The sequence below is a fragment of the Lemur catta genome, chromosome 7 (assembly GCF_020740605.2).
Source record: "Lemur catta isolate mLemCat1 chromosome 7, mLemCat1.pri, whole genome shotgun sequence".
NCBI lineage: Eukaryota > Metazoa > Chordata > Mammalia > Primates > Lemuridae > Lemur > Lemur catta.
In genome coordinates this window covers 16,216,881-16,243,683 of record NC_059134.1, presented here as the reverse complement: position 1 = coordinate 16,243,683, position 26,803 = coordinate 16,216,881, and the positions used below count along the sequence as shown (strand labels likewise).

The following is a 26,803-nucleotide window of genomic DNA, read 5'->3' as shown; positions in this document are numbered from 1 at the left end:
TGGTAAAAGGCAATCTGTATTGGTGCCGATGGGCAGCTTTATGGTCAGATGGAGATGCCAGGAGTCAGCCGGGCAGGATTTGGGGTGGAAGGAGGACGTGCGTCAGGAACACTGGGTAGAAAGGGGGCTGCATGTGGCGCTGAGCAACTGCACAGGCAGAAGCTGCTTGAATGAACCAGTCAGTGCGCTCATTTCCTTCTAGTCTTGTCACCCTGATGCCAAGGCATAAGTCCTCTTTGTGTCCATTGTCTACTTCATTCCTAGAGTAGAGCTGGCATACGGCCAGCACTCTGTAACCACTGGCATTTCATTCTCAAAATACTTAATACACACACTGCCATTTTTAGCCATGCCCAGCCCCTCTTTCAATTCCCCCCACAGCACTGGCCCTGATGTCCTCTTCCACTGAGGACATCAGGGGTTGGGACCAGAGTGAATGCCCCTTAAGTTCTGCACTGAGGCAGCTTCCTTGCCTCAGCCTAGTCCTGGCCCAGGAAGAAGAGCAGTGATGTTGGAGTGGGGTGGGTGATGGAGTTATCAACAGGATCAAATGGAGGGTAGAGAGGGTCCCACTTAGGGAAATACACAGAGAAGAAGACTAATTCATGCACAAAGGGACAAAGATGGGCTGGGCCCCTTTGAAATGGAGTGAGATGCCTACCTATAGGTACAGGCTGATTACAGAGATTAAAATTTAACATGAGAAGGCGAGAAGGACATTTTCCAGGCCTTGGCCCTATTAGAGCCTTCTGTCTTGGAATCTGAACAAGCGAGAGTCTGAGCATAACCTTCCCGTATCAATATGGAGACAGCACTCAGCTCTGATCCCCATCCCTTCTGCTTGCAGCTTCCAGAGCTCAGGCTCTTGAATCTTCCATTTCCTCCTGCTTGGCAGTCCCTTTCCCATGGACAATCTCCTGTACCCTTAGCAGTCCTGTGGCTGGGCTGGGCTGGCTCTGCCTCCCCCATCTGTGGAAGTTTCCATTGTCTTGCCCATGGGGAGCATGTTGGGGACCCAGCTGGGACCCTCCATGCTTCTCTTCCAGTTGGAGCCTCATATTTCTTTATACCTGCATGAAGAGGAGAAAGGTAACGGAAGAGAAAGTGAGACACAACTTAATGAGTTCCTGCCCAGTGGGGAGAGGAAAAGCAGGTTCCTAGGGTCCCTTAATAATTGCCTTTCATCTCTGCTCTCTATAATTAAGGCTCCTTTTCCCCTCTTGGGCAGTGTATGGCCAGCCGGGATGATATTTACAACCTTACAACGATTATGCCGCATTTGACAGCTTTACAGAGCAGCATCGCATACCCCATCTTGTCTCAGCCTCAAATCAACCCTGCCGGGTATTTAGGGACAAGCACTCCCATTCATACAGAGAATCTGGGTGGTAGGCCCAAGTCCTATAGGGGAGTGCATACAGAAGGCAAGACTGTCCAGGGATTTTGGATTCCAAGCCCAGTGCTCTGTCTGCTCTAACAAATCACTGACGCCCCCAACACAGGCCTTCCATGGAGAAGGACCAGCTTGGGACGGTGGCGGTACAGAGAAAAGCAAACTACCCCACAGGCCCAGTTCAGTGTCAGGCTGTGTTGGGACGAGCCAAGGCCTTATGCCTGGAACTCAGGCATATTCCCTGAGTTCCATTCTCTCACCTCTGATTGAGAGGTTGCTGAGAAGTAAGCTAATATATCTAAAGCTGGACAAAATTCCAGGCACAGAGTAGTTGCTCATTAAGTATTTCTTCTTTTCCCTTCTGCTGCTTTTCTTCCCCTTCCTGCCTCCCCTCAGGCCTGGCCCCAGGGAGCCCTGGTGGAAGGAGCTCCTCATCTGCTTGATCCCCTGCTCGTCTCGGGGCAGGGCAGGACGGTGCTGGAATGCTTCCTGCTTCCAGGGTGTCTCCATTTTCTCCTGGGCTGATGTCTTCCTTAAGGGCAAGTGCTTCCCCAATAAACAGCTGTTACTATGACCCCAGGGGTTCCTCCCCACAGTTACCGTCCAGCCCAGGTGCACAGCTCCCGCCAGCTCCTCATTAGCAAGAGGCTCCTGCTCAGCACGGCCAAGGGAGAGGGTCACCTGGCCACTAGGCCACCAGCACTAGCAGGTGGCCTCAGCCTCTGGCCAGCTCCTCCTTAAAGCCACGAACCTATTTGTGCCACCTCCACACCCACCACCACCAAAAAACAGACAGAGAGCACACCAGGCCAGCCACCGACACCTGATTTGAATTTTCCTTCAGAGGCTTTGATTGGTAGTTGCTTGTTTCTGCATACCCCAGGCAGAAGGGCCAGATGGCCTTGGTTTCTGAATGTCAAGAAGCACTTGCTGCTCAGTCTGAGTTTGGAGGGAAAACAGTTTCCCCATCTCTGCCTCCTCTGTCCTAGAGGGTATGTCCTTTAATACTCTCCTCAGGGCAAGAGGCTGCCACCCTCTGCGGCATCTCAGGCCCCAGAAACCCTTCCCAAGCACCATGCTTTGCTCCAGTTGAGAGTCTTTAGAACTGGCTCCCAGGAAAACAGAAAGTTGGAAAATATCACACAGGAGGAGAGAGGATTTGCACGCAGCCCCCGTTCTGAGGGCACATTAGTCACAGACCTGAAGCAAATACTCACAAGAGTCATGGGACTTGAGGAAAATACTATCGCGGGTGGGTTAGGACCAGATTAGAGCTATGGAGACACATGGGGACAACAGAGACAGGTTAGCGGGGCTGGGGTGCGGCGGGGTTCACACGGCACATCCAGGGGCTGGCTCAGCGCTCCCCAGGTCTGGGCTGGGCAGGCCTGAGACCGGGTCTGGGGAGACTGAGCACTGATTCCCACAAGAAGTGAGGTGGGCAGAGGGCCAGCTTCAGCTCGCTGGAGGACTCACCCTCTGTCTCTGGTCAGGGATGACTTCCAGGCCAGGATCTCTTTGTACACCAACCGGCAGAGGAACTGTGGGGAGCCCAGGGCCCAGAGGGAAGGGAGGGCACCATTAGCACTGAGCACTTGGTTCCCAGTGTCAGGGGACCAGCGGACTGTCATCCCGCAGGGGCCACCCACAGGCGGTGAAGTGCAGCTGTTCTGAGCGAAGGGCAGCTGTTCTCATTGTCCCAGAACCCCCAGTGGCCAATGCTTCGGACCTCCAGCCTGGGGCACAGAGCATGCCACAGTACCCATCTGTGTACCCCCAGGACTCTCACCAAGCAGGCCAGGATGTCGGCAGAGATGAGCATGTAGAAGACGTTGTTCCAGCCCGTGGGGGAGATGAGCCCGGCCAGCAGAGGCCCCAGAGCCGCGCCTGCGCAGGGCACAGCGGGGTGAGGCGGGGATCCCACACCTCTCCCGCCCGCCTGGGCGCGGTGAAGTGTGTCTGGGGGGGGTCCTGCCTCAACAAGGCTCGGCTGGGGGGGCCAAAAGCATCACACACCTATGGAACCAGTGCCGTCGATGATGGCCGTGACGGTGGACAGGGCCTTGGCGTTGCCCTGCAGGCTCTTGTGAGTACCCTGGGGACAGACAGCGGGGAGGGCCAGCTGGGCGCAGCACCGCGCCAGCCACCCAGAGCGGGAGCGAGGCCCACGCGGGCAAGGTGGGGCCTGGAGCTTGGGCTTGAGAGGAAAGAGGGGCCCGTGGTGGGTTCTGAGGAACTTTGAGGGTCTCGCCTCTGCCGACCCGGAGAGCGGGAAATGGATGCAGCCACAGTGGCCGTGACCCAGCCCTCGGCCCAGCTTACCAGGTCGGCGGAGACCGCGGTGGTGATGAGCGCGTAGGGACCGTTGACCAGCGCCCCGCAGACGATCAGCATCACTGGGCGGCAGCAGAGACAGGCCCGTTGGAGAGGAGGGGCCGCCACGCCCCAGCTCCCAGGCAGGAGCAGGCCAGGCCCCCACCCCGCCGTCCCTCCACCCAAGCCGCTCACTGGCCCCAAGGCGGCGCCTGTCCCGGGGACTGGCAGGACTTGCGACCTCCTCCTCACCTATGGAGCTGGTGATTCCGTTCTGGCCAATGTAGTTGTACAGGAACATCTGAGAGAGGGGCAGCAGAGGCACAGTCGCCACAGTCGCCCCTGCCAGGCTGGAGCCCGGAAGTCTGGGACAACCCGCCCTGCCCCGGAGCCCCAGAGGTCACCTCATTCCTTTTCCCTCACCCAGCCAGACTTCTCTGGTCTTAATCCAGGGACAGAAGGTCTAAAACGTGGTACTCTATTGTTTCCCTTTTCCCAAACAGTCTTCTCTCATACCTACCCTCAACCTCCTCTCCTTTCCTTGGTGGAGAAGTTTAGCAGCTGGTCTCCATCAAGGTCAGCCAGTCACTCATCCCTTGCCCAAACCCTCAGTCCCATCTCTTTCCCAGATGCCTGCTCCTCTGCTGACCCTGGTTTCTCCTCCCGCCACGTGTGCACAGAGACGGCACGTGTGTAAACACACGCATGTGCACACAGGGCAGAGGCCACACAGGTCCCTGCTCATGTGCACGTGCACTTTGCCCTTGAGGTTATACGCACCATGGGGGCAGCCAGGATCAGCATGATGCAGCAGGTGGTGGCCCTGCCGTCGGTGCGGTCAGAGATGAGCCCCGCCACAATGCCGCCTGGAACACACACCCCCTCACACACTGCCACCCACAGAGAACCCCGCCGTCCTGTCACCTGCTACCCGGCTCTGCCCCATCACCCTGCCCAGCGCTGGCCTGGGCCTGGCATCAAGAGGCAGCAGAGACAGCAGAGAGGGGAGGCCCAACTGAGCGGCAGCACCGAGCAAACAAACCAGAACAGGAGCGGGGCTGACTCCGGGAAGGTGGTGCCTCCTCCACAGCCCTCCCCTGCGCCTGTCACTACGGGAAGACCAACACAAGGGCCATCTTTCTTAGGCCAACCCAGCCAGGCAGGAGCAGAATTGAGAATCAACCCAGGAGCCCTTTTTTTTTCTAGTGCCTCCAGCCCAGGTCGCAGCCCAGTGGGCCTGTCCCTTCTTTCTGCTCCCCACAAGAGAAGAGGGGAAGGCAGCCTAGTGGCAAAGCAGGGCAGGGCCTCACCTATGATGCCACCAACATCGAAAAGCGTAGATAGGTCCCCAGCCTCCTTGGCACTAAAGTGAGCTGTGGAACACACAGAGACGTGGTCAGACCTGGGGGCTCAGGGCAGACATCCTGGACGAGCAGAATCCCTGCAGAGCACTGACCCTGGCCCAGAGCCTCCTTTTCTGAGGAAGGAGCAGAAGATCCATGGAGCAGTGACTGGCTGGGGTCCCAGAGTGAGTGTGCAGCTGTTTGGGACAGATGCCCTTCTGGCCCCCTGCAGGATGACCTTGACCTCTTAGAGCAGCCCCTCCCATGCAAGCCCTGGGACATGGCCCTGAGAACCCTGTCCCACCACCACCTTTCCCCTGGAGCACAGCGGCCCTCCATGATCCCCTGGCCCAGCCCCGCCAGCCCAGCCCCGCCAGCCCAGCCGCAGGCCGACTAGGAGCTGCTCACATCTACCTGTGCTCTTAAACAGAGCCAGGAAGGAAACTTGCAGGACAATGGGGACCTTGGGTCACAGGCCTTGGCTATGGTTTAGAAAAAGGAATGTCTAGAAGCTTGAATTGTAGCCCCACCCTCAAGATTGCTTCATACTCTGAAGTCAGCATCAAGGCCACAGAACAAAGAGTCAAATGTCCACCGCCCTAGCCTCTCCACTGTCACAGAGAGAGGCCTGCAGGTACAGCTGCAGGCGAGCTGCAGCTTGAGATCTAGCTGTGACTAATTCCCGCAGTATGCCCTGCAGAGCCAGCACTGTGTGCCGCAAGGTGGTGTAGTCCCCCTCAGGGCTGGGGGCGGGGCGGCCGCTGGGTGAGAGGTCCTGGCCCTGCTGCAGCTCAGAGGCTTCTGGGGGCAGGGGAGGGCGGGGCGGGCTGCTCCTTGGCAGAGCTTTGCATTCCTGATCCCCAGCTAAGCTCCAGCTCCGTTCCAAGGGAGGAAGGTGGCTGGAGTCGGGGTCTAGGGGGCTGTGTAAGGGTAATCCTGCCTATATACTGGCATCACCTGTGTCACCATGACACAACGAGCTTCCTCTCCTACCATAAATGGCCTTGGCCTCCTCAAGACCCCTTCCCCGCCCCTCCCCGTGCACTCACCCACGTTGGAGATGTAGAGCGGCAGCCAGTAGAGGAAGGTGTAACTGACCAGCTTGGCAAAGAGCAGACACAAAGAGAACTCGACCACGCCCTGGAGATTGGGACAGAGGGCACGATAGGAAGGGGCCCAAGAGATCCCTGGTGCTGTGGCAGCCCCCAGGGTTGGCGTAGCACCACCCAGTGCTTTCCCTCACCTGCTGCAGCAAGCAGCCTCAGATACACACCCAGCCTCAATGCAGCCGTGTGGCTGCTGCTCAGTGTTGCTTCAAGACAAGTCTCCCCAAGCAAGCCACCCACCTCACATATTTCCCGTAAAGAAATTCTGGAAACCGTAGATCACCCCAAGCACCCCATCTGATATCCAACAGAAAAGTCTGGAAAGCCCCCCTTTCCCCTCCTTTCCACACACTTCTCACCGGGATCCGGAGTGCCCCGAGGAAGCTGATGGCGGCAGGCTCCTCATATGCCTCCTTGGAGCATCTGGCTGCAGTCTCAAGGCCACTCTCCCTGTTAGAGTAGGGGCCATTCCCAGGATCCTGAGGGTTGTCCTGGTCCTCGTCCGGCCCGCCCTGAGCAGAGGAGAGGAGACCTTGCTGGGCATGTCCACGTACCCCTCCCACCGGCTGGAGGGGCAGCCCAGGGAGAGACATGGGGCTCCCAGGCTGGAGGGGGCGCACGTCTCTCCCGGGCTGGACCAACCTGCCAGGCCCATCAGGTCATGCAGGACCAACCCAAGGCCTCACATTGGGTCTGTGAAATCCCCGTGGGGCCAGGGCTCCCTCCAGCAACTCCCCAGCCCTGTCTGGGTCCAGCCCTCTGGAGCGGGAGGGCAGGGATGGGCCCGGGAGGGCTCACACTCACATGGTGCTGAGGAGGGGTGCAGTCCACGTCTTCCGGGTCTGGAAAAAGAAACTTTCTAAGAAGCTTCCCAACAGGCCAGGCCCTCACCTTGCACTGGTCTGAACTGTCCTGGGAGCCAGCCCCACCTCCTACCCCTAAGGTGGCCAGTGTACGTCCCTGCAGGAGGGAACAGGAATGGGGCTCAGGAGACCAGGTGTCTGGGCCTGGCTCTCCTAACAGCCAGTGGTGTCACCAGTGTCTCTGGGACTTCAGTGCTCTTAGCTACAGAGTGGCTATAATGCCTGGTCTGGCTAACAAGGCTGTCAGGAAATGGGATGTTGACACCTGTCTGCACCAAATGCAAGAGATGGTTACCACAGGAATGTTCCAGAACTCCGCCTTCCCCTTTCACACCTCTCAGATTCAACCACTGCTTGCCAAGCGCCCATCATGGGCCAGGCGTTTAAACTAATGTCTCAACCCTGCAGAAATCTTATGAGTACATACAACTATTGTTATTTTACAAACAAGAAAACTGAGGCTCTGAGAGGTTGTAATAAGTCACACAGCTGGTCCTCCCACTCTGTGGCCAGCAAGCTTTCCAGTGGATCCAGCTGCCTCCTCCCAGAAACAGAGCACTGGGAGGTTCACTCACGTTCGATGAGGAAGAGGAAGGTGAGGACGCCTACGGCAGCGGTAATGATGCCAGGAACGATGAACGACAGGCCCCAGTGCTGGTTCACCCAGACACCGGCGATCAGGGAGCCCAGGATGTTGCCGACGGACGTGTGGGAGTTCCACACGCCCATGATGAGGCCTCGCCTGCCAGGGAGGGCGGCCAGGAGAGTAGGAAAAGTAAAAAGTGAGGCCACTGTTTGCAGCAGCTGCCCAGCCTAGCTCAAAAGGCGGGCTGCCCGCAGCTCCCACGAGGCACTGAAGACGAGGCACACAGCCCCAGGACCACCGTCAGCGAGGAGGGGAGGCTGCGGTGGGTGGGGCCCGCACCCCATGCCCAGCTCCCTGAGCGAGCATGAGGGCGGGAGCTGTGGCCACGCAGAGGGGGTGGGCCCCGTGGTCTCGCTCTAACACAGTGTCCTCCCTGGGGGGTGATCCTGCCCCAGGGGGGACATCTGCTAATGGCTGGAGATGGCCACAACTCAGGATGTGCTCCTGGCATCTAGTGGGCAGATGCCAGGGGTGCTACTGGACCCCCTGCAGTGCCTAGGGCAGCCCCAAACCAGGGTCTGACAGCCCAGGAGGGCAACGGTGCCCAGGGTGCGAACCCTGCTCTAAAGCAACTTATTCCGCACACAAACCAGTACAAAAAAAATGTTTTATAGGCTTTTTTCTTCACTCAAAGTGGAAATTCATCTATTATGAGAAAAAAGTATAACTAAAGCCGCCTGTTCTATGGGTCAAAGCGTCGTCAGTGGGAAAGTCAGCACTGCCCGTGAGCTACCGGCAGGCTGCTTGGACCTCAGCGTGTGAACGTCAGCGACACAGAGGCAGTGTCCTCTTTCCCCTGAAGTTACATTACAGGCCACGAGTGACCGCCTCGGGCCCCCAGCCCTCTGGATCCTTCCCACTCGTCCTCCCTGGGCACAGACTCACTTTCCCTTGCCGAACCAGTTTCCAACACAGGTCACGACGGAGGGCCAGCCCGTGGTCTGGACGAGTCCATTGCAGATCTGCAGGGAGCAGGACAGTGGGAACGGGCGGGCCGTACTGCTGGCTCCCCGCTCCCACCGCGCCGGGTAGAGGGGCTTCAATAGCAAAGCTGAGGGGCCCCCACGCCCCACACTACCAGCCCTGCGCATCCCCCATGCACACGTCCACACACCCCATCGTCACCAGCTGGCTTTTCCTCCAGCTCAAGGCTGTTCAGGCAGAGCCCAGCCCCAAGTGCAGGGGAAGTGACGAGTGAATGAAGGCACAAGGGACTGGGAGGCAGGCCCCAGCGTGGTGTGATAGAGGAGCACTGGACAGGGGACAGGAGTCCGGCCCCAGCCCGCTATGGCCTGGGAGTGCCGGGGAGGATGAGGGGTCTCCAGGGTCCTTTCTGAGACAGAAACAGAGGGCTGAGTGTGAGACAGAGACTCGTACCTGGATGAGCACAAAGTACCAGAGCATATGGATGTTCCAGAAATATCCCAAGCCAAAGAGCGAGGTGAAGAGGCCACTGAGCAGCATTCCTGCTGAGAGGTAGTAGCGGAGGGGGAGCCGCTCCCCAAACATCCCACTGGGGAGCAGAGTTGGATTTGTGGTCAGCCCCCTTCCTGTCCACTCCCTGACGCTCTACCACCCCGTTCCTCCCGCCACATTATGACCTCCCTGCTGCCACACGTCAGGGTGGCCTCAGTGCCCCACGGGCCAGACTCCTGTGCTTGCCCTGGCACTGCCAGCCATGCTCCGCCATGTCGGTGTTACCCATCTTCCTCCCCCTTGGCCGGCACTCCCTGCCACCCCCTGCTGCTCAGAGCAGTCTCTTCTGTCACTTTCATGGGTCCAACTAGCACCCATATGCTGAACAGCCCCAACCCCGGATCCCCAGACCTGACCTGTCTCCCAGAGTTTCAGGATCATATCCAGATGCCATCCGGACACCTTTACTTGAAGCTCCCAAAGCATTTGAAACTCAGCACTCAAACGTTGAACTCCTCTTCCTCCTCCTGCCACCCAGCTCTGCACCCCTCATCTGAGGGAAAGGCACCCTTGGCCACTCAGGCCAGGCCAGACTGCTCCCTCAGTCTCTCCTCTGTCCTTCCCACCCCTCATAGTCAGTCTCCGAGACCACCCCTGCTACCCCTAACCAGTTCTCCATTACCGCTGCCGTCACACAAGCTCTCCTCCGACCTGCCCCTAGCATGACCAGCCTCCCCTCTCTCCAGTCCTCTCGGCAGCGCTCTCAGAGCATCTACCTGAAACGCCAGTCCGATCATGACCTTCAGCCCTGCTAATACCTTCCTCAAATTTTACATAAGCCTGTTAGCAGTTCCTCCCCTAGCTCACGCCGTTTCAGGATTCCCTGCTTTCTCATACTAGCCCTTCTGCCTGGGGCCCCTTCTCCACTGCAAACCCACCTAAGCTTCCCCAGTTCACGTATCATCTCATCCAAGAAGCCTTCCCTAACCCCTCTGCTCGCCCCAGCTTGGACTAAATGACTGTGTCTGAGCTCCCAGAGCACCTGATGGCCACCTCGGTCGCAGAGCCATCACACAGTTTTGTCATTAGCTGCTGGTGTATTGGTCACCCCCACTAGTCTGTGAGCTCTTTGAAGGCAGTACCCTGCCTCGGTCATCTCGGATTCCTGGCAGCGAACACTGTGCTTCTGTGTGGAGCCCATGCTTGCTGCCCGGACGGTTTAGCCACAGCCCAGGATGGAGATTTTCCCAACCATCCCTGCGTCCAGGGCCATCCTTCAAGGATCCCGGTCCCTACGTGCCAACACTGCTAGCTGAATGAATAAACTCAAAAGGAGCTTCCAGGAAAACCCAGGAAAAAAGAACTAACAGTGGGGCTCTAGCAAGTGGAGGGGCGGCCTTGGCGACCGCAGTAAGGGAGGGGATGGTTGTGGGCTAACCTAACCACGTGTGCAGAAATCTCGGTTTCACTGGCACCTAGGGGAGCCATCACTGCCCCGCAGGAGCTCACTGTCACCCGCTGCCCCAGGTTTGTCAAGGGGGGACAGCAGCTCTGAGCTGTCCTGACTGCACGGTCACAGGCTGGGCCTCTCATTACCTGATGAACATGCCAATGGCATAGGCCACCAGGAAGGCATTGTCCACGGCGCCCAGTAACTCCTTGTAGTCGTCCTTGTCTGAAAGCACACGGGAGAGACAGAAAGCTGGCTGCCCCTGCCGGAAGTGCTCTCTGGCTTGGGATAACCCCTTCCTGAGGAGGGAATGGGGATTTGGGAAAGGCAACCTGCCCTGTTCTTACCAAATGGGGCCCAGCTGCACCATGTGGTGTCATTGAGACTGTGGGTGTCGTTGATAGGTTTGATCAGCTCCGAGCAGTTCTGGTGCAGCCGGCTCTGGAGAGGCAATGGGACACACAGGTCAGGGGTCATGTCATCGTCCCAGAGCCCACTTGCCCCAGAGGAGAGCAGGCAACCACCCGCCCCAGCCACACCAGCACCACTGCCTGCATCCAGATTCCACGCTGCCCCTGCTGGCTCCTCCTCCTGCAGGAGCTGACTACGGGGCAAAGTGGCCGCATCAGACCCACAAGGGTCCCTGCTCTCCTAGTCCATCCACTCCCACCGACACAGCCGTCTTGGTGAATAAACTCAAAAGGAGCTCCTAGGAAACATTCCTGGGAAAGCCGCTGGAAGCGGGAGCCTGTTAGGGCGAAGGAGCAGTCTGGGCGACCGTGGTAAGGGAATGAGGATGGTTATGGACTGAGGTCTGGGCCCCTCTATCGAAGGCCGGGCATCCGCTACATTCTTCCTCGCCTGCTGGCCCAGCCTCACCTTGACCACACTGATGGGCTTCCTGGACATGTGGTAACAGGTATAGATGAGGAAGGTCAGCAGCAGGATGAAGCCTCGGAACCTGCAGGCGGAGATGGGCGTCAGCGCTCGCTGCAGGTCGGCCGGCTGCAAGCTGGGGGCCAGGATCCCCCCGGCCCGTCTGGCAGCCCCAGGGCCTCAGCGCCACGAAGCTTTTCCCTCAGGCTCCCCTTCCAGACACAAGTTCCTCAGGGCCGAGGCCAAGGGGAGGCCAGGAACAAACACCCAGAGGCCAGGGTGCTCAGGGTGACCTGCCTCCCTGGCCCTGGGGCCTGGGGCCTCTGATGGAGCCGGCTCAGAACTCAGCCCCTCCTCCCGCCCGGCTCACCTGCCAGCGCCTCGACTTTTCTTTGGCCTCGCTGAGGTAAGGTTGCCTCTGTGTGTGTGTGTGCGCGCGCGCGCGCGCGTGTGTGCGTGTGTGCGCGTGTGTGCGCGCGCGCGCGCGTGTGTGTGTGCGCGTGTGTGTGCGTGTGTGCGCGTGTGTGTGCGCGCACGCGTGTGTGTGTGTGTGCGTGCGTGTGTGTGCGTGTGTGTGTGTGTGTGGCAGAGGTGGGGGTGGGGAGCTGGAGTAGTTTTTAAAGTGTCAGAAGTGACGGGAGTGGGAGGGAGGTGAAGCAGAAGAGTCCGTCTTTAAAGTGAGATCAACACCCCTCTTAAGCTTAGAGCACGGCAGACGTAGGGCCTGCCTCAGCCCAGACCACAGCTGGAAGGAGTCAGCATCGGGACAGCTGGTGACAGAGCCCAAGTCCTCCCAGCCCCACTGCATCCGTTCCACTGGACAGAAGCCCATTCTTTCCATCTGTGGCTCACATGCACGTGTGCTCCCTCCCACCCCACGGCTCATCCCACGCACAGGTCTGGGATGGAAAGAGCAGTCTGGGCAGGCACCACTCACAGTTTCCACTGCGCCGGCCCCTCCCCACTCCCGAGGCCTGCGGACGGGCCCCCTGAGCCTCCTGAGTCATTGTCTGCTTCCCTAGCAGGGCATCAGCTGAGCCCAGTCAGCAGCCAGGGGCCAGGAAGCACATGGAAAATAGACCTCAGAACGGGCCCCCGCCCAGGAGGAAGGGCCAGGCGTCAGGGAAGACCCAGAACCATTACAGATCTCATGGAGAAGGGTGGGAGGGTCCTGCAGCCCTTCCATCCCTGGCTCCATGAGCCTGAGGCAGGACACTGGGTGCTCACTCTGCTCCTCCGAAGAGTCTGCTGTGAACCCCAGACTCACTTCTCCCAAATGGCCATGAAGCAACGCAGGCTACCACTTGTGGAGCAAAGCAGTATTTCAGCGAAGGCTGAATTTGAGTTGGGCCACCAGGCCCCTTCTCATGCCACCCCCGGACTGAGCTTCCCACCTGGGACCCCACAGTTCATCTTCAGAGAATGAAATGGCACTTGCCCCCTCCATTACTTTGCTAAGCAATTCTCAGTGCCTGTCCATCCCATCAGGAATGAGGTTCTTGACAACTACATAGTCTGGACTGCAGGCAGCTTCTCTGGCTACCAGTTTCTGAAGGTGCATGGGCGGGATCACAGAGGTCTCTAGGGACGGTGACTGACATCAGCAAGCTTGGTGGCAGCAATGTTTTCCAGGTTCCACCACTTGCTATATGGCTCATGACTCCTTGTTCAGGGACTTCTAACCTCTAGGGAAAGTCCTCCGAGATAATTTGGAGAGGGTACCCAGCCGGCCTTCTGCAAAGAGCAATAGATGGAAGGAAACTGTTGCCTACAGCTAACACCCTCCTAGAGTCTGCCAGGCACACTGCCCGGTCTAGGCAGCAGCCGCAGCTTTGAGTGATGCTTCTCGCTAATTTCCCATGTAACCTCATGCAAGTTCCTAAGCCTTTTTTGCCTCTGGTTTCCTCATTGGTTGCACATGGATGATAGCGTTAACCCCATCTATCTCACTAGATAAGTGGACACTATATTACCCTCTAGTCCCTGGGTCCCTGGATGTGCCACCTTTAAGACCCCTGGCTCAGCTGAGCCTACCTTGGCTGACCACATGGATGTGCCGGGGCTCTTGCCAGGATGTTTGTCCGCTGACCATGGTGACAAATCAGATCCTCTCTGGGTCTGAAAGATTGCCATGGCCTCCAGGCCCCACTGGGGCACCTGGCTATGACTGGTCTCTCATGACAGGCCTGGCAGTGAGGCCCTTGCCAGCTCTGGACCCCCAGTGCTGACTGTGAAGCCAGGATGCACCTCAGAAGACACTGAGCCCTCCCAGGGCTGGTCAGTGACAGTGGGGACCCAAAGGGACAGTGTGGTTGCCAGCACCCTTTCTCCTTCCACCCTCCCAACCATGCTGCTTCAACCCAAGGCCTCAGCCTCCGCTCCCCTGCCTGTCTCCTGCCTGTGGTCCAAGTGTTCTTCCTCATCTGCTCCGTGTCCCTTTCGTCTGGAGTCCTGACCCTCAACCTTCGTAGGAGCAGCTGTGCCAGAGGGCAAAAAACTCATGCCCGTTTCTAACATCCTGGTTCTCTTTGGCAGAAACAAGACTGTTCTCCTGTCCACCCTGTGCCCACCCTGTGCCAGACACCATGCTACTGATCAGCAATAGCAAGATAAATTGTAGAGGGTCTCAATCCCCTTGAGCGCATGGGTCAGGGGAAAGAGACAGAACTGGTGCGATGGTGCTATAGACAAGAGCATTCCTGGGTGACATGGGAGCACAGAAGAGGGACAGCCAGCCCAGCCAGATGACACAGCAGCATCAGGAAAGGATTCCAGGAAATGAGGCTTCAGCTGCCTCTTCGAAAACAGGCAGGAGGTGGCCAGGCCAATGAGGGCCGGGGCAGGGAGGGTGTGCCCGGGAGAGGAAGCAGCGTGCGCACAAGCGTGGAGGCTTGAAATAACACTACCAAATATCCTGCGCTGTCCAGGATATTTGACGGTGGGATAGAGCCAAGCATGGAAGGACTGGTGTCTGGGAAGAAGGCAGGGCCAGGCCACACAGGGCCCTGGGTGCCAAGCTGTGGCGTGCAGGCTACTTCTCGAGGGTGATGGGAAGCTAATGAGGGGGCTGGGATTTCCTAGGCCAGGGGGCTTTGGACACCATCCAGGCCAGGTAAAGACATGGCTCTCCCCTGTGGATTGTGGCAGGAAGCCCCATACAGCTAGCTCCCTCGCCAAAGAGCGGGGCCAGTTCCCTGTGCCTTTTCCATCCTGCCAGCCACTCCCCGGCACATGGCAGCACCACGGAGGGCCCTACGTGGTGTTTTTCTAGGAGTCGATATTCTATAAGAGAAAAGAGCAAGGGCTTAGGAATCAGGCAAAAAAGGTGGTTTCATTCCTTAAATCTGTTTGCTTATCTGAAAAGCAAGAGCTTATTACCTTTCTCACAGAACTACTGACAGACTAGTGAGATGACGCCTATAACACGTCTTCAATCATTCCCAACATCCAGTGGGCACTTAAAAATGTCAGCCAGTATGTTTCTGATTTTCAGATGAGGAAGAAGAGCTGGAGGGGCTGAGGCAGCCCATGCTGCTCTGTTAGGGGAGCAGAGTGGGGTCAGGGGCTGGCACCAAGCCCCTCCGGGTGGCGGGGGTTCCAAGTAGATTCACCTGGAAGGTAGAGATTTGGATGCCAGCATGGCCCTCTCCTCCTGACCTCCCTACTGTGCATACCAGGGTCTAGATGAAAACAAAGATCCCGTGGCGCCCACCCCTTGCCTGGGGTGGGTTTAAGCATCTCTTGGTGGGAGGGGGACACCTGCTGGGGCCTTCCCACACGCTCCCTCAGGAGAGACAGGGAGACCAGCAGGGGTCCACGCTGCCAGCCCCGCCAGGTCTGAGGATTCCAGCCCTGCCCTCCTCCAGGGGCTGGCCTGACTTCCTCCTAACTCTGACACCCAAGATAGCAGGAAAGTCATGATTCCTGGGGGGAGGGGGTCCTCAGCTGTGTGATACAAGGCTTGGCACTGGGACTTCCTGCCTAGACTCCAGGGAATGGAGGGATGAGCTCCCAGCCATAACCCAGCGCACTTGGAGCCTGGCCTCCTCCTCGCCAGGTGTTCTTCCCATCCACCTTGTCAGGTGTTCTGAGAAAAAGGCCAAGGGGCCATAGTTCAAAAGGGCCTGGGGACATGGGTCCAATTAAGGTCTAGCTAGGCCGAGGCCAGTGCCGAGGGACACTAACTCGCACAAGGGTGACTGACATGTTCCTCTGGCGTGTAGAACCCATCAGTTTCACTTCTCTTCTCACGAGCCCTTCCTCATGAATCAAGAGGTCCCAGGAGGGGAGCAGGGGACAAAATACGTACAGTTCGGCCTTGCCTAGCTAGCCCTAGGGTGGCTATGAGGGAAGGGATGGCAGCCAGCAGGCCAAGGACCAAAGGCCATGCTGGGCAAGGCCCCCAGGCTGTTCCAGGTGGGGCTGGCTGCCCCACGACCCTCTAAGTCTTTGTTAGCAAAAGTGGCACTTCTTAGAGTCCCACCTGCCCCCACCCCATACTGGTTACTAAATAACTGAGTCAGATAGAGGTGGGCTAGCTATCTCTTAACTACTAGCTGACAGTCCAACTTATTCTTTTGAAGGAGCTCGATACTAGCTTTATCGACCTTGTTAAAACTTTGCACTAGAAATGCTTCTGGAGTAGGAACAAGGAACAGTGTGGCCCAAAGCAACAACAGAATAAAGACAAACAAACAAATAAAAACCCCAAAGAGCAACAAAAAACCAAGAAGAAACAGCGCAGCAGAGGGACACTGGCCTCAAGAGATGGTAGAAACAGGCCCCCTTTCCCTGGTGGCTACCTTGTCACCCCCTAGTCCAGGCTGGCTGTGGCTGTAGGTGACCTTGGCACTTGCCCTGAGGAAATGGACTTGGTAGCCTGTTCTTGGATTTGCCTGTTCTGAGACTGGCAGATCTGAAAAGGATAGAGGACTGAGCATGGTAAGTACCAGGCCAGGCCGATGGTGACAGTCCCTGCCAAGTCCTCCATTGCCACCGGGAGATATCCTGTGGGGAGAGGCCCACTGGGAGCAGATCCGCAGGGCAGAACCCTGAGCCAGGCCTTCAGTGCACACGAGGGGCAGGCCCCGTGCGGGAGGGCGCTGAGGACGAAGCTGGCCAGGCGAGAGCCAGCGGGGGGGCCCCCTCCCGTTGCCCTTCCTCCAGCTGGGACGCGGGGCTCGGCCCCAAGATCCTTCCCGGGGAAGGGAGCCACTGGCTAGTGGACACAAGGAACTTAGGACTCAGAAGAGATTGGTGGCTAAGATGATGATCTGACGATCTTTGTTAGGAAAGAGGAAAATACAGTACAGGTTGCTTTGCTTTGAGAAGAGAGCCGGGTGGGGGCGGCCTGGATGCGCGGACAGAATGGGAAGGCACGGCCCTCAGCGCGGGGTGAGCTTCTGTTTAGGCCGCTGGGATCACTGAGGAAGAGGGTGAGAGCCGGTGGGTGTGGAAGAGGTGGTGACAGGTACTGAGTGGGCCTCTCTTCTGAAGAAGGGTCGTGCAAACAGCGCAGATGGAAGTGTGCCGGTGATGCCAGAGCTGTGGCCCTGCCCAGGGGTAAGACGACGGCCTTCCTCTCAGCACTGCTCACCCTCACCCTCCGCAGGAGGGATCCAGGGGACCAGGCTTGAGCCAGAGGCCCAAAGCGGGCAGTGACACGGCCGCCCTGCCCGCACACACAACAACCCGCAGTCGGGGAAGGCGCGGAGTGCTGGCCTTCAGGGACTCCGCCCCTGCGTCCTGCCTCAATTCTGTGGTTACTTCGGGACTGCTCAGCTCTGGCCCTGGCACTCAGCTGGTACAGCTTCCCTGGGAGAAGTAAGGCCTTGACCGACCACGCAGACGATTTCTAAATGCTTGCTGCCTTCTAGACCAGTCCCTGGGGCCTGAGTCAGACAGCCCCTCCCAAAGCTAGCGAGGTACCCACCAGGCTCTGTAAGGAGGGAAAGCGGAAACAGCAGGGTGGAAGAGGAAGCGCAGAGAGCAGCTGGGGAGAAGCCGGCAGTCACGAGGGGGTGGGGGAAGGGACCACCACACCACAGGGCCCAGCCCCCAGCCCTCCGCCCGCCCGCACTTCCTTTCCAGAGCAGCCTCTCCGCATCGCGCCTCATCGCGGGGTGAGCAGCTCTGCCCCTGCCCTCACCAGGCGCCTCTTCACACTGGGCAGGAAAATCAGAGAAAGCTGCGCTGGCAGCATCCAGGCCCCTGGGCTGCCTGGGGCCATCGCAGAACAGGCAAAGGACGTCAGACCAAAAGAGGCTGAGTCTTAATTTCTGCTCCTGGCCCCGACCATGACCTTGGGCAAGTTGTTTAACTCCTAAAGCCTCAGTCTGATCATCTTTTCAGTAGGACAGTACACTCCTGCTGCAGGGGCTTGTTATTGGGCTTGAATGAGATGGGTGGGTGCGAAGATACCTGCCACTCAGCAGGTTTTCTCTAAGGGAGCATATGAAGGTCCTTCTCCCGCACCTTCCCAAGGGCGGACGCCAGGGTGTGGCAGCGTAAGCCCTTAGCTAACTCCACAGGGCAGATCCCTCTGTCCCAGCTGCCGCTCAGCCGTGGCCTTTCCCAGCTCACAGGGGCAGATCAGGGTGTGGGGAAACAGCGCCACCGTGGGAGTTCACAGCCTCGCTCTTCCTGCCTGCCCAATCCACCCCCCACCCATTCCTGCTCATCCAGCTGCCTTGTCACCTGGTCCCTCCTCCCACAGGCTTCTCTTCACCACATCCTGGGCTGTCCCCCTCACAGGGCTCTGGGAATTGGGCCCAGCCCCAGAAGCACCTGCCAGTCACCTTCCGTGCTGCCAGCTGCCCCAAGACAAGCCCACGCAGACGCTGGCACAGAAGGCAGACGCCTGCCAGGCCCAGAGCCGGGGAACCTGCAGCTGCCCTGTGGCTCTGAAAGGCCATGGAAAAGCCATTCATTCTCATCCTGACGGAGAGGATCTGACAGGAGGAGGAGCAATAACAGGCAGAAACTCCTCAGCCTCGGCACACCTGGTGCCACATGACTCCAGCCTCATCTCCAGGGACTGCTCTTGTCAGCTGGAGTGACATGTCACCAGTCTGGAGACAGGAGACAGGCTATGTCTTCACTCCCCTGCTTTTGCTGGCTCTGCGACCTCTGCTCAGAATACCTCCAGATCCAAGTCAGACTACCTTCTCCTAAGAGGGAAGGCTCTCTCCCTCCTCATACCCTTCCAAGCACCTAGCAAGTGCTACGTAGGCTAGAACCTGACTACGTGCTTTCAGCAGTTTCTCATTTAATTTCACCATACCCTGTGATACAGGCACATCATCACTTCCAATTTATAGATAAGGAAATTGAGCCTTAGGGAGATTAAGTGATTTGTCCAAGGCCAAATGGCCATGCAATCTTTTCCCCATATCAAGCTATTATCAGGAAGACTCGGAAAGACCACGGGCTTCGCAGTCAGCCTAACCTGGAATCAAATGCCAGCTCAGTCATTTGCTAGCGATGTGACACTGGACAGGCTTACATAACTTCCCTGTGCTTCATTATCCCTGTATGTTCAGTGGGGAAGCCAACATTCACCTTGCAGTTCTACAAGAATTACAAATAAACAATGCCTGGCACAAAGTAGTAGGAAAAGCATAGAATAACAGTCAATAATTAATGTTTCCTATGAGGCTGGCGCTGGTCTAAGTACTTTACACACAGCGCCTCATTTACACCTCACAACACTCGTATGATGCAGGCGGTACTAATGTCCCCATTTTATAGAAGAGGAGTCCAAGGCCTGGGCGAATCCACCTTCAGCTTCCTACTCTGTCTTCTTCACTTCTGCTTAAATGCTCTCCTTGGGGACATGTGAAAGCTGTTAAATGTGACAGAGAGTTCAATTCTAAATTTCAGACTATAAGTCCTTGTTCTGTTTCCCTCCACCCCAGCCTGTGTGTTGTTCGGCACAGGAAAGGTGAGTTGGGTTAACATCACCTGTAACAATATGATCACTAACAATAACAGCAGCCACCGTGTATTACATCCTTCCTGCATGCCGAGCAATTGACACATGTAGTCTCCAATATCGTATGTGTTAGACATGCTCCACAAAGCGGCTTTCTTCAACATTCCCGCGGCTGACCTCTGCATTCCCCTGGGTGCTCCTCTGAATGACACAGCACGTATGAAACATCACCCTTTGGCACTCAGTACACAGAGCAGGGCCTTCAGAAATTGCTGATTTATGTGTACACACCCTCTCTCTAGCTTGACCCTTCGTTCCAGAAGGTCTTTGCAGGCCTCAAAGTTCTGCATAATAAAGTACCTGCAGTAGACAGACATTACGTTTAGTGTTTGATAGGAATCCAAAGCCATACTCATCAGGGAAGAAGTAGGACACCCATTGAGTACCCACTGTCAGCCACGAGGGGTCAAGAATGTTTACATATGTTGTCACATTTATCCTCAAGAACCCACCTGACTTTTACAGATGAGGAAACTGGGGCTGAGTGGACGTAACTACTCAAGGCCCACAGTGGTGGAAGGACTTTAAACCAGGTCTGTCTGAAATCCCAGAGATGGTGGAGAACACAGTAGCTAAATTCACACTTTGAGAAGCGTGCAGGTGACGTGTGGCTGGAGAAAGCTGCGTTACACTAAGACACTGGTGTGTGACAGATTGTTTGAATGATTCACCTTCCCTATTCCCATTTTCTCTGAAATATCAGTTACTTTGGTTAAAGGATATAATTAACATACACAAATGAGACTCTGCTAGGAGCAACAGTGGCAGAGAGGTATGACTGACCGTACACATGGGAGTGAAATGTGTTTTTGTTTATTAAGGGGAAAAAAGAGTTTTATCCTAAGTGAAATGACAGGTGAAATGAGAAAGAGGACAGTGAAGGACAAAACCTATTGGACACATTTGTAAAAGATCTGTGGAAAGGGAATTTGATTTGCCTTGGATTATAGTATGTGCAAATAATAAGTCTGAAAACAAGCAATTAAGTGTGTTAAAATTTCCCCAAAGCTGGCTCAATTTTGGTGAGTTTACTCATATTGGTTTTACAAAGAGAGCCTCTGGAAAATGACAAAGATTTATTCTTTAGTCTTTTAAAAAGAGAGGTACTGGGAATAATTCAGGTTTATTTGATATGTTAATATTGATCAATTGCATGGGAATAATTGTCAAATCAGAAGAGATACTCAGCCTTCTCTAGGTTAAATTTGTATAGGCAATTTTATTTATATAAACATTTCAGAAATTATACGCCACACCAGAACTTGCACAGAGTTCTTGGTGCCCTCTCTGTCCATGATGTTTCCATTTATCAGTACCCTGGTGGTGACCTACCTGATGACAGCAGTGTAGTGTCACCAGCCGTTATTTCAGCTACGATTTAAAACATTACTTGCTGGGCTGCAACTTCTTAAATTTAAATCTAGCGTCTTCGGCCGGGCGCGGTGGCTCACGCCTGTAATCCTAGCTCTGGGAGGCCGAGGCGGGTGGATCGCTCGAGGTCAGGAGTTCGAGACCAGCCTGAGCAAGAGTGAGACCCCGTCTCTACTAAAAATAGAAAGAAATTATCTGGCCAACTAAAAATATATATACAAAAAAAATTAGCCGGGCATGGTGGCTCATGCCTGTAGTCCCAGCTACTCGGGAGGCTGAGGCAGTAGGATCGCTTAAGCCCAGGAGTCTGAGATTGCTGTGAGCTAGGCTGACGCCATGGCACTCACTCTAGCCCGGGCAACAAAGTGAGACTCTGTCTCAAAAAAAAAAAAAAAAAAAATCTAGCGTCTTCCAGGCCATCGGTTTTCAAGGACTAATTCCAGACTTAACTGAATCTCTTTAGTTGATATCCTCAGTATATTATGTAAATTATGTCTCAGGGTTCTTATATACTGTATCTTAAGATTATTTTTCCCCTCTGTAAAAATTATGTTCATCCATTTTTATAAATTAATGTAACATTCACTATCTTCTTTGAAATTAGCCTTATTATGTTTTTAGACATTGTCTAGAATTTTTGTTTGTTTAGATTGGCTTCTTTTTGATTTGCAGACTACAGGAGCAACCAAATTGCCTTGTCAGTTGCATTATTCTTATCATGAATTCTCATCAGATAGTTCACTTTTGAAAATTATCAGTAATAAGTTAGCCAGTGCTTTTTAAGTCTCTGTCACCCACAAATAGTTTTTATTTTACTCTGTTGCTTCCTAAAGGCTCTGCAATCAGCTATAGGATAGAATTTATTTTATTTTATTTTTTTAGAGACGGGGTCTCACTATGTTGCCCAGGCTGGAGTGTAGTGGCTGTTATTCACAGTTGTGATCATAGCATAGCACACTGCAGCTCCAAACTCCTGGGCTCAAGTAATCCTCCTGCCTCAGCCTCCCAATTAGGTGGGACTACAGGTGCTCCACCACACCCAGCAGGCCAGAGTTTTTATCTTTAACAGCCAAGAACTGCTCAGAACAGCACAGTACTGAGTACTTACTCTTGGGTATAGACTTCAAGTGGCACTACTTAGACAACTTTGAGAACATACTAGTGGACTGGCTCAGGAGTTCCAGAACTCTTTAGTCAAGAAGCAGGTGGGTTTTTGAGATTGCTAACCCAAGATTCAGAGGGACAGAACTAATCCCATAGGACTGAATGAACTGATAAGGGATGATTGTCCTTTATGTTTGAAACATTGCTGTTGTTACAGTGTTCTATTTTCCAGATATATAAGGAAGACCTTTCTCTTTCTTCTTAGGCTATATTAAGCCATAACAATTTAGTAGACTCTGCTTTTGTAAACTGAAATGACATATTTATAAATATCTTATTCCTCCTATCTGACTCCTCAGAATTCAGAAACTCTTATTGAGTCTTCTTGCTTTTCATGGCAATATGGTTGTTTGCATAGGTTCAGGAAGAATCTGTCCTCTTTTTCACCAGGACATAATTACAAAAATTTCTTATGCAACCAAGGCCTAGCCTGGAATGTCATATTTGACAAGGATGCCGATTTAATCAGATATAGCCAGCCCTTTTTAAGGAATTAACATTCACTGTATGGAGCCAATACTAATAGAATCCTCCCAAGAAAACTGGCTTACTGGGTTCCCAGCTCTATAGGCAAAAAGGAAGTTAACTCCCTGGCCGGCCCAGAAAACTTAAGATATTTGAGACCTTGAGAAGAGAGGAAATTTGCCCAAATTCGTAGGTGCACAAGGTGCAACCTGGTGGAGACAGTTTCCTGGTGCTTCCTAATCTCAGGACAATAAATAGTTAAAGGCTTTTAAAAATCTAATCTAAGACTCCTTAAGAAAACTTCCAGTAAAGCAAACTTAACTAGGCCTATATGGTAAATTAACATTCTTGGTGTACCTATATAAATAATCAGATCAAATCTAATGATTATTAGATTTTATGATCAAGAATAATCCTTCTAGGATACTATTTTTTAAGTCAAAACAGGGAGACAATAGAAAAAAACTGGGTGGGGAACTTGTAGTCTCAAAGCCACCTGTGGCCCTCCAGATCCCCAAGTGTGGCCCCTTATTTTACAGAACAAATCCTTTTAAGAAAGGGATTTGGTCTGTGAAGTTTGGATTCAGTCAAAAGGCTGCCCTCAAGGATCCAGAAGGCCGCGTGTGGCCCCAAAGACACAGGTTCCCTGCCCCTCACAAATTCTAGCCTTTTATTCACCTTGAGCTATTTTACAATTCTTCAAGGTAATAGGTAACTGATAAATCATGTAAAATATGTCTATGAAGATAGTTTCAATAGTCTTCCTTCCCAACCTGTGGAAAAACCAGTTTGGTCTTGATATTCCTGATCTGTAAATGGGTATGTGCTTTATATTCTCTTTTTTAAATTGTGGTAAAATATATATATATATAACATAAATTTTACCATTTAACGATTTTTAAGAGGACAGTTCAGTGCCATTAAGGACATTCACATTGTTGTGCAACCATCACCACCATCCAACTTCAGAACTGTTTTCATCTTCCCAGACTGAAACTCCATACCTATTAAGCAATAACTCCCCATTTCCCTTCTCTGGATTCTGTTTTGAACCAATTAGAACATCTGTCTCCTTCATTATGAGTAAAATAAAATCTTTAACACATGTTCACTTTTATATCCTTATGAGAGTCATGATTTTAATCTTTTTCTGAAAAATATTTTTTAACAGTCCTAAACTCAAAAAAGACCAGGTAAGTAATCTAACTTAGTGAAGAAGGTTGGAAGTGATGAAGACTGTCACCAGTTGGAAAGTGCCTAGGGTCACCAACCGTCTTGCTCTGCCCAGAACTGAAAGCGTGGGGGACAAAAGACTTTCTGTTTCAACCTGGACAAGTTGGTCTCCCTAAAAACACCTGCCCTATCTAAACAGGGCTCCTCAGTCCTACTAACTTAATTTGGAAATTAGGCCTGGTATTGCTACATCATCTATTTTTCAAGAGAAGCCAGGAATCTGTTTTTGTTAAATTTTATAATTTGTAAATGATGGCAACTAACACAATATTTACGAAGTGTGCAAACCAAGCAAACTGCTCCAACATTTGAATGCCTCTGACACAGAGTCAGCTGGACATCTCCGTCCTGCCAGGCAGCCCCACAGGTTGTGGCCTCCTGTGGTCAGGGGGAAAGCTGTGGCTGCCAGTTCCCCCACTGTCGGGGACCACCCAGATGTGGAGCAGCTGCAGCTCTGCTGAGAGGTATGCCCTTTCCAGGGGTGTCTCTCAGGGCCTGCACCCCTCAAGGCAAGCTCCCAGGACCACTGAGTTCTGGCTTTGGTGTTGCCCAAGGGCAACAGAGACTAAAAAGGACATTCATGAACACCTGGCTTCCGTTCCCCAGCCTCCAAGTCCATGTTCCCCAGGTGCTCAAAGACATGAAAGGAAGTGCTTGGGAGGTCCCCGGTGGGTGGGTGTGTGTGGTGGAAGGGACGGCAAACAGGAAATGACAGAGACCCCTCCAGGCAGCCTGTTCTTCAGCACTGTCACACGCCAGCGTCACAGAGTCTGGGGGAACGCAGAGTTAGGAAGCGAGTGTGTTACCAACCTTCCAGGCTGGCGCCCCCTGCGAACCCTCGGAGCGCGCAGCGGCGCAGGGGCCGACCCGTCTGTGTCCCGGGGCTGCCGGCGGAGCTGCCCGGCCGGCGGCCTCCCTCCCCCAGCCCGCTCACCAGCTGTCCCGGGAGAAGGCGCGGAAGAACCAGACACCCGGAGCCAGGGAAGACCGCATCTTGCCCGACCGGTACCCGAAGCTGAGTCGACGGAGCAGGGCGCGGAGCTGGGCGCGTGTCCCGGCCGGGCTGTCAGCGGGGTTTAAATGCCCCGCCGCTCGGCCCGCCCTGGCCCCGCGGCCGGAGGTCAGGAGCCCCCGCCCCGTTGCACCTGACCGCCCTCGGGGTCCGGCCCAGCGCAAACCGGCTGGCCGTCCCCCAGCCCGTGCGCTAGCACCTGAGTTTTCTGTGCTTTGCCTTCCTGGCCAGAGACTGACAGCTCTGTTTCTGGGGATCCTCTTTCTGCTCTGCACTTTCTGCCTCACTACCCTCCAGGGAAATGAAAGTAGCAATCCCAGACTTTGCTGTATGTGACGTCCACGCCTGCCCACAGCGGTCCCCGCAGCACTTCCTATCCTAGAAGCAGTGGGCCGGGACACAGATTGGGACACTGGGGCACGAGGGCTAGAGCTGACACTCAGTGATCCCCTACATCACACTGACTGATCTGAGTGCGGGTGCCTCCGGGGAATGCAGGAGGGTTTTCAGGGATGGACAATATTTGGCCCCAAACACACCTCCCAGCCTCGGGCTGGAGCTTCCTGCTGTGCTCAGATTCCAGACCAGGACGTACTAGTCCCCTTCACAGACGCTGGCCTCCCACCTACTGCTGGGACAGACAGTGTTGCAGTCACTCCTGCTCTCCCTTTTGGAGGCAAGCAGCCAGGTGGCAGTGAAGGGCCAGCAGGGCCTACCAGGCAGGGACTTCTGTGCCTCTAGCCTTAAGATTTCGGGGTATGTTTGCACATATAAGAAGATACTGTGAGATCCTTGATTGTGAACCCAAGGGTGAAGGATAGAGGGGTGGAAAAGGAAGTATTCGCCTGGAGAATAAAGTTGTTAATAGAACATAAAATCAGAATGTGTCTGTGCAAATGGGTTTCAGCCCTAACCCCACCCTGCCCCTAACTCCTAGGAGTGCCCAGGCCCTAAGAGCAAGGTCAGGGAAGTGAGGCAACAACTCCACCAAACAGGTTAGGACCCAGAATAATGGGCTTGGCTGCTACCAGCCTTGGAACCAAGCAAAAAGAGGGTAAGCAGAGTTGTAAAACCCTCTTGTTAATCCCAGGCAGTCAGGGGCATAGGTCTGGCAGAAATGAAGAGGGCAACAAGCCAAGGACAAGAAGTAAAGGAAGAAAGAGGAAAGAAGAAAGGCCATAGGAAGGGAGGCACAGATCGGCAGATTAAATGCAGTGCGGAGAGTTGAAACACCAAAGGAAGAGTGTCCTACCAGCGGCTCACTTAATCAAATCCTTAATCTTACCACACTGTGCCTAGGGGGACATTCATTTAATTCTTACCAGTCGGTTAGGTGGCTATTAGCCATCTGGGTTAGGCGACTTTATCTTGGTTTGCCTGGGCAATCCCAGGAGACATCTGTTGTCCCAGAATGTATAAAGCACCAGCTCTGGAGTCAGTAATCCCAGGTGCCCCAGGTTAAGGTACCCCCCTTTCAAGAGGTAGAAAATAAACTGAAGGAATGAGCTGATCCACCCAGGAAGATAACTACTTATTTCTAAGGGACTAAAGGGAAGGATAAACTTGGAATACCAATGAGCCGAGGCAGCTGAAGTTACCTGATGCTACATGGGGGGAGCAGGTGGACACCACTGGAGGAATGGACGAGACCAGCTCCAGAGCTGCACAGGTGCGCTCCAGACTTGAGCAGTGTGGAACTTCTCTTTCCATTTCAGACAGAGAGAAAGCAAGGAATAAAGGTCACTACTGCTCATTTTTCATGCCCCTCTGGAGGAGCTGTGTTCCTGCTTCTCAGAGGACCATGCTTGCCTGGGCTGGAACTCTCAGAAAGGCATTAGGAACATGCCTCATGGTAGCATGGCTGTTATTCACCATGTGCCAATAAGTAGGGAGCAGGGCTGTCATTTGCTGTGAATTCCAGCCACATATCCCTGCTCAGGGGCCAGGATGGCAGCGGAAAGCCTCCTATTAATGTTGGAACTCCTCCTCGCTTGCTCCTCTAGGTGAGCTGCACCATCTCTTGGCTTCCTGCTTGTTGAGGGAGTAACAAAGAAACATACTGGGGCTCAGGTACCCCCTTTACTCAGCTACACAACCTCACCACTCTTGACTCACCTTCTTGTTACCAGCACCTGTCCACACACGACCCCCTCCAGCCC

At 54.5% G+C, this 26,803-nt stretch overlaps 1 protein-coding gene across 7 annotated transcripts; it reads right to left on the bottom strand.

The window, feature by feature from the left end:
* On the bottom strand, nt 1-24,923 carry SLC37A2 (solute carrier family 37 member 2). 7 transcript variants are annotated; one of them, XM_045555732.1, is made up of 19 exons: nt 24,567-24,923; nt 11,410-11,491; nt 10,878-10,971; nt 10,677-10,755; nt 9,042-9,177; nt 8,550-8,626; nt 7,594-7,760; nt 6,960-6,997; nt 6,515-6,667; nt 6,099-6,189; nt 5,017-5,079; nt 4,487-4,572; nt 3,959-4,007; nt 3,716-3,789; nt 3,410-3,488; nt 3,183-3,280; nt 2,870-2,934; nt 2,611-2,667; nt 1-1,070 (listed from the first exon to the last, which is right to left on the bottom strand). In XM_045555732.1, exons 1-18 carry the CDS (start codon nt 24,623-24,625, stop codon nt 2,637-2,639), a joined length of 1,521 nt encoding a protein of 506 aa, XP_045411688.1. In that variant the 5' UTR covers nt 24,626-24,923; the 3' UTR covers nt 1-1,070; nt 2,611-2,636. The 7 variants fall into 7 exon arrangements, 6 of the variants coding, with proteins under 6 accessions (XP_045411688.1, XP_045411684.1, XP_045411689.1 ...); XR_006736242.1 differs by lacking the exon at nt 4,487-4,572 and having other exon boundaries at nt 24,567-24,707; XM_045555728.1 differs by lacking the exon at nt 2,611-2,667 and having other exon boundaries at nt 24,567-24,868.
* Between the last annotated feature and the right edge of the window lie 1,880 nt (nt 24,924-26,803).

What these genes read in the sequence shown, in the direction of transcription:
- SLC37A2 (XM_045555732.1), bottom strand. Translation starts at nt 24,625, where the DNA reads ATGCGGTCTTCCCTGGCTCCGGGTGTCTGGTTCTTCCGCGCCTTCTCC. An exon ending in TGATCCTGGCTGCCCCCATG is followed by an intron (nt 4,008 to 4,486) that starts GTGCGTATAACC and finishes CCCCTCTCTCAG; the next exon opens with ATGTTCCTGTACAACTACAT. An exon ending in CGGAATCACCAGCTCCATAG is followed by an intron (nt 3,790 to 3,958) that starts GTGAGGAGGAGG and finishes GCTGCCGCCCAG; the next exon opens with TGATGCTGATCGTCTGCGGG.